Source organism: Carica papaya, chromosome 4 (assembly GCF_054855325.1).
Source record: "Carica papaya isolate Zhongbai chromosome 4, ASM5485532v1, whole genome shotgun sequence".
Taxonomy (NCBI): Eukaryota; Viridiplantae; Streptophyta; class Magnoliopsida; order Brassicales; family Caricaceae; genus Carica; species Carica papaya.
Window position 1 is genome coordinate 6,489,179 of NC_142312.1, and position 15,455 is coordinate 6,504,633.

The 15,455-nt window shown below is 33.0% G+C and overlaps 1 protein-coding gene across 1 annotated transcript; it reads right to left on the reverse strand.

The window, feature by feature from the left end:
* Window positions 1–553, reverse strand: LOC110822255 (Bifunctional inhibitor/lipid-transfer protein/seed storage 2S albumin superfamily protein). The gene has a single exon (XM_022052320.2). The coding sequence runs from the start codon at window positions 497–499 to the stop codon at window positions 107–109; it is 393 nt and encodes a 130-aa protein (XP_021908012.1). The 5' UTR covers window positions 500–553; the 3' UTR covers window positions 1–106.
* Between the last annotated feature and the right edge of the window lie 14,902 nt (window positions 554–15,455).

A 15,455-nucleotide genomic window follows, 5' to 3' on the forward strand; every position in this document is an offset into this window, starting at 1 on the left:
TAAAAGGAAGAAAGAGAGGTTACATTAATAATGAGAAATTAACAGACAACATTTGCAGCAATATCAATACAGACATAGATGATAAACATATAATGTATAAAAAGGTTTAGGCACAAAGGAAGTCAGAAGGAAGCTTCTTGCCACAGGTGTTAATAAGCAAGCTCAAGGAAATAGGAATGTCAATGTTAATGCCAAGGATGTTTGCTTTAATGGCTGTGCAAAGGCACACTGCAGCTTCCAGGTCAAGTAGTCCCTCCAGTACCGAGCAGCAAGGGGTATCCGGTGGGTTCCCAACCACCGTACCTACTGACCCACTCAGCAACTTGGCACAAACACCCAGTTTGAGGGCATCTCTAGGGCAACTTCCCTTTGCAGGAGATGGGTTTGGTTTAGGGTTTGGCTTGGGTTGAACACAAGTATTGCACCCACTTACTAGGGCAAAAAACATAAGGTTGATGGAGAGGAAGAGAGACGTTGATAAGAATCTTTTTGACTCCATTGATCTCACCCTCACTAAATTAAACCAGTTAAGCTGTGGTTGATATAGTAGGAATATGAGGGTTTATATAGAACAAAGAAATGATAAGACAAAAAACTGGTTGTAAATATTGACAGCAGCCATGTGAAGTAAAGCTGGTTATACAGTAATTAATAGCTGTCAATATTTGTAGTAATTCAATTATGTTTACAATAAAAATTGGATTTATATTATATTTCAATTTGTTAGTGTTTCTTCTTTTGTGATCATTATAATATATTTGCTAGGCAGCCCCGTGATAGATCTTGGATAACGTTGCTTTATTGGTTCTTCATAGGCATACGTACTATAGTTCTCGTTTTGCAAAGCAGCAAATGCAGCGATAAAAGTTTTAAGTTGACATGAGGAAGTTTTAATTTTTGTGAATGTGAAGCATCTATTATTATTATTGTCGTTTACTATGCTTTTGTCAATAAAGAGGAAAGCGTGATGAGGATTAATAATACATTATTTTGCATTATAATATTATTGCCTCTAGATTTCAACTTTTCATATTGATAATGAAAATGATCATACATTTGCATCTTAAATAATACACGATATATAATTACATATATGATGTTAATGTCAACATACCTTCATATATACAAGCAAGAAACAGTAGCAGATAAATTATGTATATGGTTAAGTATTGTCACAACAATATTTGATTTTTTTTATGTTAGGAAGCATTTTGAAGGAAAAAAAAACACTAATTAATATTAGAAAAATGTAGTATAACAAGAATAATATAAAAAGAGATAGAATGAATGTGGGTAGGGATAAATGATAATTTCACTACAATATTCAATTAGATATTTGCTACGATTAATTTTCTATTAGGGAAATATTCAATATGAACTTACTCTAAACGAGAACAAGATAAGATTCTTTTTGCTTCTTTCCTAAACTTCTAAAAGGTAAGAAGATCAACAATTAAGAAAAACTAAGAAATAAAACAAGAGAATACAAGACTATTGTCACACCCAACGGAACACAAACGAGAACATGACAAGCAAAAAACAACAAAACCCAACACAAACAATCAAACCAAGGTGAAAAGAGAAATGCAGCATTAAAACACAATTAAAGCAGTAGTGAGCAAATACACCTAGGAGAAATGGGGATAGCTACCCAAGCACCACAACACCCAAAGTGTAAAAATCGGAGGGCATACTAATATATTAGTGAAGTTGTAATAAGCAAACTGTATTAAATTTATTTTATTTTTTGGTAAAATAAATATTGTGTGACAGTTAAATTTACTTATTTAAAGTAGTCTCAACAAATTAAAAAATTAAATCTAATTTTTTTTTATAAAGAATGTACTAAATATTTTTAATAGAAATTAATATATTTCAATAATGAAGTGGTGTTGTACATTAGTAAGAATAAATAATGGTATAATGATTTTCGAACCAAAATATATATTACACACAACCTAACTTGAACACACATCTTTATAGAAATGTACAAAGTATAAACTTTATAGTCAATAGATCATTGGTAAAACAAGTACCTAAGTAACAAAATGTTTGATTGAATTTAAAAACTATGATACAATATAAATACAATATTTTTTTTATATTACAATAATGATTAAATGCGACCTTTCATTATATCATAACTTTAAGTTATGCAATACAGTTATATTTACATTCTTTTATTTACAAAATCTAAAAATGCCAAAAAGTTCAAAAATTTTATCGAATACAATATATGCAGAAAGCCCATAAGTGCTCTTGAATACCCAAAATAAGCTAGAGACCCTTAAGAGTATTTTGGGCATTTTCCTATTAAAATGTGTGGGTCGTACAACTGAGCCTAGGTTTAATTGGTTAAAATCACAAGCTTAATTTAACTAAAAGGGCTTAAATATGAACATTTAATAAAATAAGATTTTGGGCCTTCAAACGTGGACTTTTGGGTATGTGTTAAAAATAGATTTTGACCTTTGAAACTGGTTAAGCTGAAAATTGGGTCTATGAGTTGAGTGTATGACTAATTTTTATAGACCAAATGATTGAAATTTAAGAGTTAGAGGATAATAAAAATATATATATATTGAACCAAATTCAATATGTATAAACAAAAATTTAGTGATATAAGTAATTGAGTACTTGTTGGTAATTGTACCATTTTTCATGGATACTTCTTTTCTAAGGAATAAAATATCATATTGATATAAAATATAATCTTTTGGTACTGCATTAAACTTCTGACTTTTAATCAGTATAAAATAGAAATTTGCAAGAGTGAGGATAGCGGCCACCGCTAAGAGAAGACTGAAAAATCTGGCATATAATTAATTAACCCATAAATTTTTTTTTTTTTTTTTTTTTGAAACATAAAATGTTGACTTTGACTGATGAAGGTACAGACTGCCTCATTCTGCGCCGTGTGGATATTATTAATCTTGTGCGTGGTAGCTTCTAGCGATGCCCGTGACCCCCAACAACAATAAACTTATTATACAAATAACCATACCAATTATATTATTTAACAAATAATAAATAAATGCCAATTATATTAATTTATTATATAATAAAATACTAATTTACACATTAGAAAATGATGGTGACGACACGACCGACTGAATGCTGTACTCTGCCATGAAATTCACAATAAGGATAAACATGAACATTTCTCTTTTTCTTTTCTAATTTCCAAATTTGGGCGATGGAGTAAGAAGTGAATTTTACGCATGTTTAAGGAAATCTAATAATAATAATTTTCATGTCTCTCTTCGTCGTAATAAATTATAATTTATTGGCTTTTTACTTTTTTTTTATTCTAATTTAATTTGTATAAAAAATAAATTAAAAGGAACAAAATATATTTTTTGGTCGGAATAATATCTAGTAAGGTTTGTATTGATTTATATTTTATAAACAAAATATACCTCACACTCACCCGTTGACATCCTTAAGGAGAAAAGTTTGTTCCACACCACTCTCACCTAATCCTGTCAACATATACAAGACCGAAAATCAGAGAAAAGTTTGTTCCACACCACTCTCACCTAATACTGTCAATATGTACAAGACAGAAAATCAGTAGTTGTAATGAAGCTTCCACACATTTACACCATAAAATATGTCACACACATATGTTCGATATGAGACGTAATTTCTGTTCATGTTATTTTTATGCAATGAGTTCATAAAATACATACATGTATAGATAAAAAATATAATACAACATAACATCTCATGTGATATATACAGTAATAAAATATACCAAAATATAGAGTCATAATTTAAATTCTAACAAAATAAAATAAAACTTCTGAGTATGAACAAAATATACAAAAACAATAACATTTTTATAGGTTCTACTTGTCTGGTAGCGATGCTGACTCTTCATTCTCCTCTGAAAAATATCAGGGTAAAATTTAATAAGATTCACCAACTCAATAAATATTCTCGTTCTCTCAACCAAGATAAAATTTCATGCAAAACATATGGTAAGAAATAAAAGCAATAAAAATATTTCAGTGCAAAATTCATTTTCTTATTTTCACTATTTCACATGTTTCTGATCGATTTTCTGAATTTTCTCTAATATCATATACAAATGTCGAATGTATATCTCCATACTCTTGAAAGAACATAGATACACTCGAATATCAACTATCATTTCGAAACATAATCATACACACACGAAAGATCACATATACACTCTAAAAGTCATTTCTAAGGTTTCATCCCGCGATGTCGTTTATGTCGTCATCGAGGAAAGGCGAAATGGATCCCCCATCGCATGGATAGCACATACACACAAATCGTACAATGGCCACAACAGGTACGTTTGCTAGGTGACCCACACTTATAAATACTTATCCAAATCTGGATTAGGTTTCAAACTTTATCCATGTATAGGTTCACCATGCCCGCTAAACTTCAGCCACACATACACAATCCCCTCCTCGATTCAAACTAAACGAGAAGGTATTCAAGGTCTCTACCCTATTCACTCCTATCCTCTCATTCCAAAATTCTTATCTACTTACCTTTTATTCTATTTTTCTCTGAATTTTATTTAATTGATCATTCACAATCTCAATTATTTTTTTTCCTTTCTATTTTTACCTTTTTATTCTACTCTTTTTTTTTCCAATCTTTTCACTTAATTGGGATTTTTCTTAATTTTCAATTTCGTATTTCATCAGTTCAAATAACTCTCAGTCCATTTGATCTGCTTTTTAGTTTCGTGTCCTCATAGAGTTCCAATTGCTTAGGTTTACTGATCATAGTTTGGGTTCTATTTTTTATCAAAAATTGGGTCAATGTTCATTCAAATTTCAAAATTCACAATTTAATGAAATGAATGTACTTTTTGAAATTCAAATCAGGTTGGGATTTAGAAATACTTACACTCCTATGTGTCTTCTCGGATCTGCCTAAATGTCCTAATTCTCTGTACACACGACATAAACTAATTAAAATATTTCAAAATACTAAAAATTAATTTAAGTGAATTACGGGTTCAAACGACCACCAAATGGAATACTTAAAATTATCGGGATCCGTACCTAAAAAAACTTTTAGCTTTCGATTTGGTAAATCGGATTTTTATTTTTTAAGGAAGACTTTTCAACTTTCCAGACAACAAATTGGAATCCAAAAAGGCAATTTCGGCCTCAATTTCTGCAGAAGAACCTTCGGTTTCCATGGTGGTTAAGTTTTCTCATTCCTAAGGAAACCTTCTCAGTTCTCGCGCGGATGGGTGGACCAGCCAAGCCCACGCAGCTAGCCTGACAGCAGCCCTGTTCTACCACCATCCAAACCATCACCCAAACCTCAGAAACAAACGATTTTACCTTCGATGCGAGTGATTCAACCTCGGCTTAGCTCCCGATGGTCTCCTCTCGGCCATCCCGCGGCTCCCTAGCTTGCTTGAGGTTCGGATGGTGATTTCTTAAACCTACAAACTGATTAGTAAGCAAAATAAAAGAATTTAACGAAATAGAAATAGAAAAACAAAAAAAAGGATGAGACTTACCTTTACTCGCGTCGGTCTCCGCCTTTGCATGGTGTCTCGGTCGTTTTCCTTCCCTTCTTCTTCTTTTTCGGCTTCAAATGCCACCGTTCACTACCTCTATCACTCTCTCTCTTTGCTTCTTCCCTTTGCGGTGACCGTTCTCGGCTCTCTCTACCTTCCCTGCTCAGCCATGCCTTTTTCTTCCGTTTCTCATTTTTTTTCCTCCTTTCCTTTTTTTCTTTCCAGCCTATTTTTTTTTTCTCACTCTTCTTTTCCTCTCTCTTTTCTCTCCCTCAGCTTTCCCGCACGATAAGCCTCTTCTTCCTTCTCTCCCCAATCATTCCTCTCTCTTCTCCCTCTCTCTTTTTTGGCTACTCTTTAAAATAAAGAGAAAGCTCTAATCTCTTTCCCTTTTTATATTTGTTCCCCCAACCGTTAGATCTTCCTAACTCGATTTAGATCATTCGTTCTCTTTTTAAATCTCAGCCATTTGATCTCCTCAAGCGGCCTGATCTGCCCAGTCAATTTCTCTGATTTCCTTTGCCCTCTTCTACTTTCCCTTATTTATATTTTTGTCCCCCTTTTTTCCACATGTTTTCATTTAAATCCTAATTCTAATTTTATTTTTTATTTATATTTCTTCTCTTTTTTTAGGTGGATATTAAAATTTTCTTATTCTTATAAAAATTTGGTCCCCCAAATTTGATATGTTTCTAAAGTAGGTTAAGAAATCGAGTTCGTATCGAATCTTTAGTCTCCCAAGTAGCTTCCGCTGGCAAATGATTTCGTTAAAGTACCTTGACCATCGAAATAGTCTTATTCCTCAATACCTCCTCTTGTTTGTCCAATATATCTATAGGCATTTACTGGTAGGACATATCTTTTTCAATAGAAATCTATTCGTATTGGATTATATGCGATGGATCAGGATGATATTTACGTAACATGAACGTATGAAATATATCATGAATGTTAGCAAGCTTTGGTGGCAATACCAATCGATAAGCAGTAAATTCAATTTTTTCCAATATTTCAAACGGTCCAATGAAGTGAGAGCTTAATTTGTGTTTCTTTCCAGATCTCATAAGGCTCTTTATTGGTTACACTTTCAAGAACACATGATCTCCTGTTTCAAATTCCAAACTCCTTCTACGGTTATTTGCATAACTCTTTTGTTTGTTTTGGGCAATTTGAAAGTTTTTCTTAATTAAGACAATCTTGGAGGTAGTTTCTTTAATTAATTCGGGTCCAATTAATTTCATGTCCCCATTTTTTTTTCTAACATATAGGAGATCTACAGGGTCTGTCATAAAGTGTTTCATATAGAACTGCACTAATACTGGACTGATAGTTATTGTTATAGACAAATTCAATCAATAGTATATGGTCATCTCAATTTTTTTTCCATTTCTAGTGCACAAGCCCTAAAAAAATCATCTAATGTCTGGATAGTTTTTTCTGTTTGCTCATCCGTTTGTGGATGAAGTGTTGTGCTAAATAATAAAGTAGTGCCTAACACCTGTTGAAGACTTGTCCAAAACCTAAAGATGAACGAGCATCTCGATCTAAAACTACTGATATTAGAATTTTATAAAGTCTAATAATTTTCATTGGTAGGAAATGGGCTAACTTTGTTAATCGGTCCACTATAACCCAAATAGTACCATGGTTCAGTTTGGTTCTAAGTAAACCCATCACAAAATCCATAGTGATGTGTTCCCATTTTCACTCTAGAATTGGTAAAAGTCGGAGCAATCCCCCTGGCTTTTGGTGTTCGACCTTAATCCTCTTATATGTGAGATATTTACTAATAAATTTGGAGATATCTTTCTTCATCTCAATCCACCAATACTGAGGTCGTAATCTCCAATATGTTTTGGTGATGTTAGGGTGTATGATAAACCTATAATTGTGCGCTTCTTCTAGGATGAGTTTCTTTAGGTTAGGGTCATCAGGAATGCATAACCTTCCTCTGAATCAAAGCAACCTATCATTGTGAACTCTAAAACTAGGTGTTAAACTCTGTTCAGCTTTTCTCTTCAAGGTCACTATAGTAGTGTCAGTTTCTTGAGCATCTTTAATTTTCTCAATCAACACTGGCTCAATTCTCAAACTAGTTATGTACATTCCTCATTTATGAACACCCTGTTGTAATTCCTGTAGGGTCTCTAAAGTCTTGCATTTAAAAGTTACTAGTTTTGCAATCATGCTAGAGGTGCTGCGACTTAGTGTATTAGCCACTACATTTCGTTTCCTTGGATGGTAGGATATCTTGCAATCATAGTTCTTAAGAAAGTCCATCCATCTACGCTAGCTCATGTTCAGTTCCCTCTACATGAAAATATATTTTATACTCTAGTGATCAGTATAGATCTCAAACATCTCTCTATACAGATAATGACGCCAGATCTTAAGGGCATAAACAATTGTAGCTAATTTCAAGTCATGAGTTGGGTAATTTTGTTCATGATTCTTCAATTTTCTAAACCCGTAGGTGATGACTCTATGATTTTGCATTAACACATATCCTAAACCCTGACCTGACGCATCAGTATATACTGCATAACCCCCTGATCCACTAAGTAGTGTTAGTATTGGAGCCGTCACAAGTCGATCTTTGAGTTTTCTGAAGCTATTTTCATAGTTTGAGATCCATTCAAATTTAACATCCTTCTTAGCAAGGCGGGTAAGAGGGGTTGCAATCTTAGAGAATACTTTTATAAATTGACGGTAGTACCCAACCATACCCAAAAATTTTCAGACACCCTTTATCGTAGTGGGATGTTCAAGTCTCATGATAGACTCAACTTTTGCTAGATCCACAGATACACCGTCTTTAGAAACCACATGACCCAAGAAAGCGATCTGTTCAAGTTAGAATGCACACTTACTCCATTTTTTATACAACTTTTTTTTTCTAAGAGTTTCCAAAACTTGTCTTAAGTGTTCAACATTTTCTTCTCAACTCTTAGAGTAAATCATAAAAATATCATCAATGAACACAATAACAAATTGATCTAACTAAGACTCAAACATTCGATTCATCATGTCCATAAATACAGCCGGGCATTCGTTAATCCAAAAGGTAATACCAAGTATTCGTAATGGTCATATCTAGTTCTAAAGGCAGTCTTTGAAATATTTTCATATTTAGTCTTCATTTGATAATAACCGAATCGTAAATCAATCTCGGAAAAGATTTGCGCCCCTTGCAATTGGTTAAATAGGTCATCAATTCTGGGCAAAGGGTATTTATTCTTGATGGTGATCTAGTTTAATTATCTATAATCAATACACATTCGTTTGGTTCCATCTTTCTTATTGGCAAATGTTACAGGAGTACCTTAAAGAGAAACACTAGGGTGAGTGAATCATTTCTCTCGAAGTTCTGTTACTTGCTTCTTTAATTATTCCATTTTAGCTCTCACCAGTCTGTAAGGAGCAGTAGAGATTAGTTGGGTGTCTAATTATAAATCAATGGAAAATTCTATTTCACGGTCCGGAGGTAATCCTTGAAGTTTGTCAGGGAATACATCTGGACACTCATGGACCACCAACACATCATAAAAATTAATTTTCTTATCTTTATCACATATCACATCAACCTTTACATGTTAGGCTCAATAAACTATATAACTTAAATAACTATATTATATAATAAATAATACCGTTCAATTACAAAGTAAAAGTTTCTTCATTAGGGATAATAAATACAACCTTCTTGTTACGGCAATCTAAAATCGCATAATGAGCTGCTATCTAGTTAATTCCTATAATTACATCAAAATTTTCCACATTTAAAAGTACTAAATCTATTTTTAATTCTCTATAAGCTATCTCTATTATACAATTTTTATAGATAACATCAGAAAGTAATACCTTCGTGCTTGGTGTGCATATCATCAAGATATGCCCTAAATAAATAGGTGTAACACCCAATCATGGTGCAAAAATATGTGACACGAATGAGTGTGTGGAACCAAAATCTACTAACACCTTAGTTAAGTTTTTTGAGACAGGATACATACCTTGAACTACGTCTGGATTTGCTTCAGCATCTGCTGCAGTTAGTGTGTACACTCATCCTCGTCTTTGAACTTATCGCAGTTCCTTCATAAGTTAGGATCAGATATTGTTGGCTACCACACTTGAAACATGATCGAGTGACACGATGACACGACTGATTACCATGATTCTTTTCACAAGTACGGCAGGTTGGTGCCTTACCAGGAGTTGATGGTGGTCTAGGAGATATCTCTGTTATCATTCTGGGTCTCTTATCGTGTGAAATAAACTCTAAAATATGCTTTTTTGGAGGTATGGGGGTCTAGAACTGCCTGCTCCGAAGGATAAACCTCTCAGTCTACTTTCCATTATTTCTGCTTTTGGCAAAACCTCATCATAGGTCTTCAATTCTAGAATTACAAAAGCATCCTGGATCTCTGGGCGTAGCTCCCATTAAAATTTTTTTGCCCTCTATCCTTCATCAGTCAGAATGGCTGGAGTAAAACAGGTCAACTCAGTGAATCTTCGAGCATATTCAACCACTGACAAGTTCCCCTGAGTGAATTGCATGAACTCTAACTCTTTCTTACGTAAGAGTTATGCTGAAAAGTACTCGGCGTTGAACACTCCCAGAAATCTCTCTCAGGTCATAGGAAAAGGTAAAGTAGTTTGTCTTAATTCCCACAAACGGTCAGCTTCACCCACAAGCAAGTATGTAGTCAGGATCACTTTCTGTTCAGAAGTCACCTCCAAAACTTGGAATGCCTTTTCAATTTCTTTCAACCATCCTTCAGCTTCAATAAAATTCTTGATACCAGCAAATATAGGAAAATGGAGTCTCAGGAACTTTCTGTGATAGTCTGGATCCATAATGACTGGTTTTAGATTGTATGGAGCTGGTCCTAGAGGAGGGCCAGGTATCCCTTCTTTAGACTGGTTAACAAGCTCCTTTACCATGTGGTACAATCGGTCAATATGCGTCTGTAAGGACATGTAATCGGGAGGATGCTCTGATAGAGTCCGTCCATGTCTCATCTTACAACCCTTCATTCCGAAAAAAAAAATGAATTAGAACATTTCAAAATAATGTTTCCTACTTCTCAACACCCCAATAATTGTAAAAAATATCATTTTTAAACTCTAAAACCTCATACACAAGAGATGATTCTAGGAATGTAGGCTATGATACCACCTATCACGCCTTGATGCTCGATATGAGGCACAATTTCTGCTCATGTCATTTTCATACAATGGACCCATTAAATATATACATGCATATATCAAAAATATAATACAACCTAGCATCTCATGTGATATGTACAGTAACTATATATACAAAATATGATGTCATAATTTAGGATCTAATAAAATAAAATAAAACTTCTCAAATATGTACAAAATATACAAAAACAATAACCCTTTTACAGGTTCTACTTGTCTGATAGTGGTGTTGGCTCTTCATTCTCCTCTTAAAAATATAAGAGTAAAATTTAATGAACTTCATCAACTCAATAAATATTCTCATTCTCTCAACTCAGATAAATTTTATACAAAACATACAATAAAAAACAAAAGTAATAAAAATGTTTCAGTACAAAATTTATTTTCTTATTTTTACTAAGAATGTAGGCTATGATACCACCTATCACGCCCTGATGCTCGATATGAGGCACAATTTCTGCTCATGTCATTTTCATACAATGGACCCATTAAATATATACATGCATATATCAAAAATATAATACAACCTAGCATCTCATGTGATATGTACAGTAACTATATATACAAAATATGATGTCATAATTTAGGATCTAATAAAATAAAATAAAACTTCTCAAATATGTACAAAATATACAAAAACAATAACCCTTTTACAGGTTCTACTCGTCTAATAGTGGTGTTGGCTCTTCATTCTCCTCTGAAAAATATAAGAGTAAAATTTAATGAGCTTCATCAACTCAATAAATATTCTCATTCTCTCAACTCAGATAAATTTTATGCAAAACATACAGTAAAAAACAAAAGTAATAAAAATGTTTCAGTACAAAATTTATTTTCTTATTTTTACTAGGAATGTAGGCTATGATACCACCTATCACGCCCTGATGCTCGATATGAGGCACAATTTCTGCTCATGTCATTTTCATACAATGGACCCATTAAATATATACATGCATATATCAAAAATATAATACAACCTAGCATCTCATGTGATATGTACAGTAACTATATATACAAAATATGATGTCATAATTTAGGATCTAATAAAATAAAATAAAACTTCTCAAATATGTACAAGATATACAAAAACAATAACCCTTTTACAGGTTCTACTCGTCTGATAGTGGTGTTGCCTCTTCATTCTCCTCTGAAAAATATAAGAGTAAAATTTAATGAGCTTCATCAACTCAATAAATATTCTCATTCTCTCAACTCAGATAAATTTTATGCAAAACATACAATAAAAAACAAAAGTAATAAAAATGTTTCAGTACAAAATTTATTTTCTTATTTTTACTAGGAATGTAGGCTATGATACCACCTATCACGCCCTGATGCTCGATATGAGGCACAATTTCTGCTCATGTCATTTTCATACAATAGACCCATTAAATATATACATGCATATATCAAAAATATAATACAACCTAGCATCTCATGTGATATGTACAGTAACTATATATACAAAATATGATGTCATAATTTAGGATCTAATAAAATAAAATAAAACTTCTCAAATATGTACAAAATATACAAAAACAATAACCCTTTTACAGGTTCTACTCGTCTAATAGTGGTGTTGGCTCTTCATTCTCCTCTGAAAAATATAAGAGTAAAATTTAATGAGCTTCATCAACTCAATAAATATTCTCATTCTCTCAACTCAGATAAATTTTATGCAAAACATACAGTAAAAAACAAAAGTAATAAAAATGTTTCAGTACAAAATTTATTTTCTTATTTTTACTATTTCATATGTTTCTGATCGATTTTTTGAATTCTCTCGAACATCATATACAAACCTCAAATATATATTCTCATATTCTTGAAAGTCATAATTACATTCGAATATTAATCATCATTTTGAAATATAATCACACACACACAAAAGATCATAGATACACTCGAAAAGTTATTTCTATGGTTTTATCGCGCGATACCGTTTATGTTATCATCAAGGAAAGGCGAAATGGATCTCCCCATCCCATGAATAGCACACAGATACAAACCTTACAATGGCCACAGCAGGTACGTTTGCTAGGTGACCCACACTCACAAATACTTATCTACATTTGGATTAGGTTTCAGACTTTATCTATGTGCAGATTCACCATGCCTACTGAACTTCAGCTATACAAACACATTTCTCTCCTCGATTCAGACTAAACGAAAAGGTATTTAGGGTATCTACCCTATTCACTCCTACTCTCTCATTCCAAAAATTTTATCTACTTAGCTCTTATTCCATTTTTCTCTAAATTTTATTTAATTGATCATTTCACAACCTCAATTATTTCTTTTCATTTCTATTTTTACCTTTTTATTTTATTTCTTTTTCCTTTTCCAATCTTTTACTTAATTAGAACTTTTCTTAATTTTTAATTTCGTATTTCATCAGTCCAAATAATTCTCAATCCATTGAGTCTGTTTTCTGATTTTGTGTCCTCATAGGGTTCTAATTGCTTAGGTTTACTGATCATAGTTTGGGTTCTATTTTTTTATCGAAAATTAGGTTAATGTCTGTTCAAATTTCAAAATTTATAATTTAATGAAATGAATACACTTTTTAAAATTAAAATCCGGTTGAGATTTATAAATACTTACACTCTTACGTGTCTTTCCGAATCTACCTGAATGTCCTAATTCTCTGTACACACGACATAAATTAATTAAAATACTTTAAAATACTAAAAATTAATTTAATCGAATTACAGGTTCAAACAACCACTCGACAGAATACCCAAAATTATCGGGATCTGTACGTAGAAAACCTTTTGGCTTTTCGTTCAGTGAATTGGATTTTTATTTTTCGATGAAGACTTTTCAGCTTTCCGAACAACGATTCCCTATTTTCGAGGAAACCTCCTCGGTTCCTGTGCGAATGGTTGGCCTGGCCGAGCTTGTGCGGCCAGCCCGACACCGGCCCCATTCCACCACTGTCCAAACCATCACCCAAACCTCAAAAACAAATGATTTTACCTTCGGTGCGAGCGGTTCGGCCTCAGCTTGGCTCCCGATGGTCTCCTCTTGGCCACCTAGCAGCTCCCTAACTTTCTTGAGGTTCGGATGGTAATTTCTCAAACCTACAAATTGATTAGTAAGCAAAATAAAAGAATCCAACGAAATAAGAAGAGAAGAACGAAAAAAATGACGAAACGTACCTTTGTTTGCATTGGCCTCCGCCTTCGCACATCGTCCCGGTCGTTTTCCTTCCTATCTTCTTCCATACAACATCAAACGCCACCACTCACCGCCTTCGCAACTCTCTCTTTTCTCTTCTTCCCCTTGCGGCAGCCGTTCTCGGCTCTCTCTACCTTCTTCGCTCGGCCACACCTTTTTCTTCCCTTTCTCCTTTTTTTTTTCTCATTTATCTTCTTCCTTTTTGGCCTCTTTCTTCCTTTCCTCTCTCTTTCTCTCCCTCAGCTTCCCTGCGCGACAACCTTCTTCTTCATTCTCTTCCTGATCGTTCCTCTCTCTTCTTCCTCTCTCTTTTTTGGATACTCTTCAAAATGAAGAGAAAACCCTAATCTCTTTCCTTTTTATATCCGTTCCCCCAGCCGTTGGATCTTCCTAACTTGATCTGAATCGTCCGTTCTCTTTTTCAATCTCATCCATTTGATCTCTTCAAGTAATCTGATCTGGGCCGTCCATTTTCCTGATTTTCTTTGCCCCCTTCCACTTTTTCTTATTTATGTTTTTGCTTCCTCTTTTTCTCACATGTTTTTATTTAAATGTTAATTCTATTTTTATTTTTTATTTACATTTATTCTCCTTTTTTTTAGGTGGATATTACAATATATATACACATATTTTTTTATGTATAAGTTTATAATTTTTTATTGTTATCGCTTCATCTCCTTTAATGATAAATCTATTGATTATTTATGTTCTGATTTATATTTGAGATTTGACTTTTAACTTTTATCTATTTTAAGAATAATATAAATTATATTATGTTTAAAAATGAGGGAAAAAAAGGATAACTAAAATTAGTTATTTAATATTATATGATTAAACTAATTGTCCTACTGAAAAATTATGTTGTAATTATTTAATGGGAAGTTAATATTTTTGTTATGACAATTTAATATGATATTGAAAAAATACAGAAACACCAAATTCAACTGGAATCTCAAAATTATATAGTAGTTATATATTCAACTTGAAAATATATACACATGTTGAGAAAAATGTATCAACTGAAGTAAATTAATAGTATATTTACACAGTAACCTCTTACCCGTAACTAAAGAAAGAGTGATATGATTAAGCAGCAGGATTTCAAGAGTTATAATTAATTAATTAATTAATCCGCTAAACAGTTAATTAGTTGACTAATTAATTCTCTCACTCTCTCTCTCTCTCTCTCTCTTCCTCTGTTAATTCTTTAGCAATTCAACCTTAATGTTGTTCATATTTCTGTTAAAAATACGATGTGATTAGATGGAGCCCACCTCCCGTCATCGTGAGGTTAAAAACTCAGATCTACTGATTTGTGGCCACACTGGATCAGAAAATATCCACCGATGATTGATTGAATAAGAAAGAAGATAGGAATTTGCCAACCCCACCTCATAAAATTCCAAAACTCACCATAAAAAACTTGTTCATCTGCCAGCTAAAAATCCCAAGATAACACATGGCCCGTTTTTTCAAATTATTATTTTCTTCAACATCAACTTGACAAACCCATCATCCTTCAACCCTATATAAACCCCACCACCCACTT

Bases quoted from the DNA above. Each gene is read 5' to 3' on its own strand.
- LOC110822255 (XM_022052320.2), bottom strand. From the start codon at position 499: ATGGAGTCAAAAAGATTCTTATCAACGTCTCTCTTCCTCTCCATCAAC.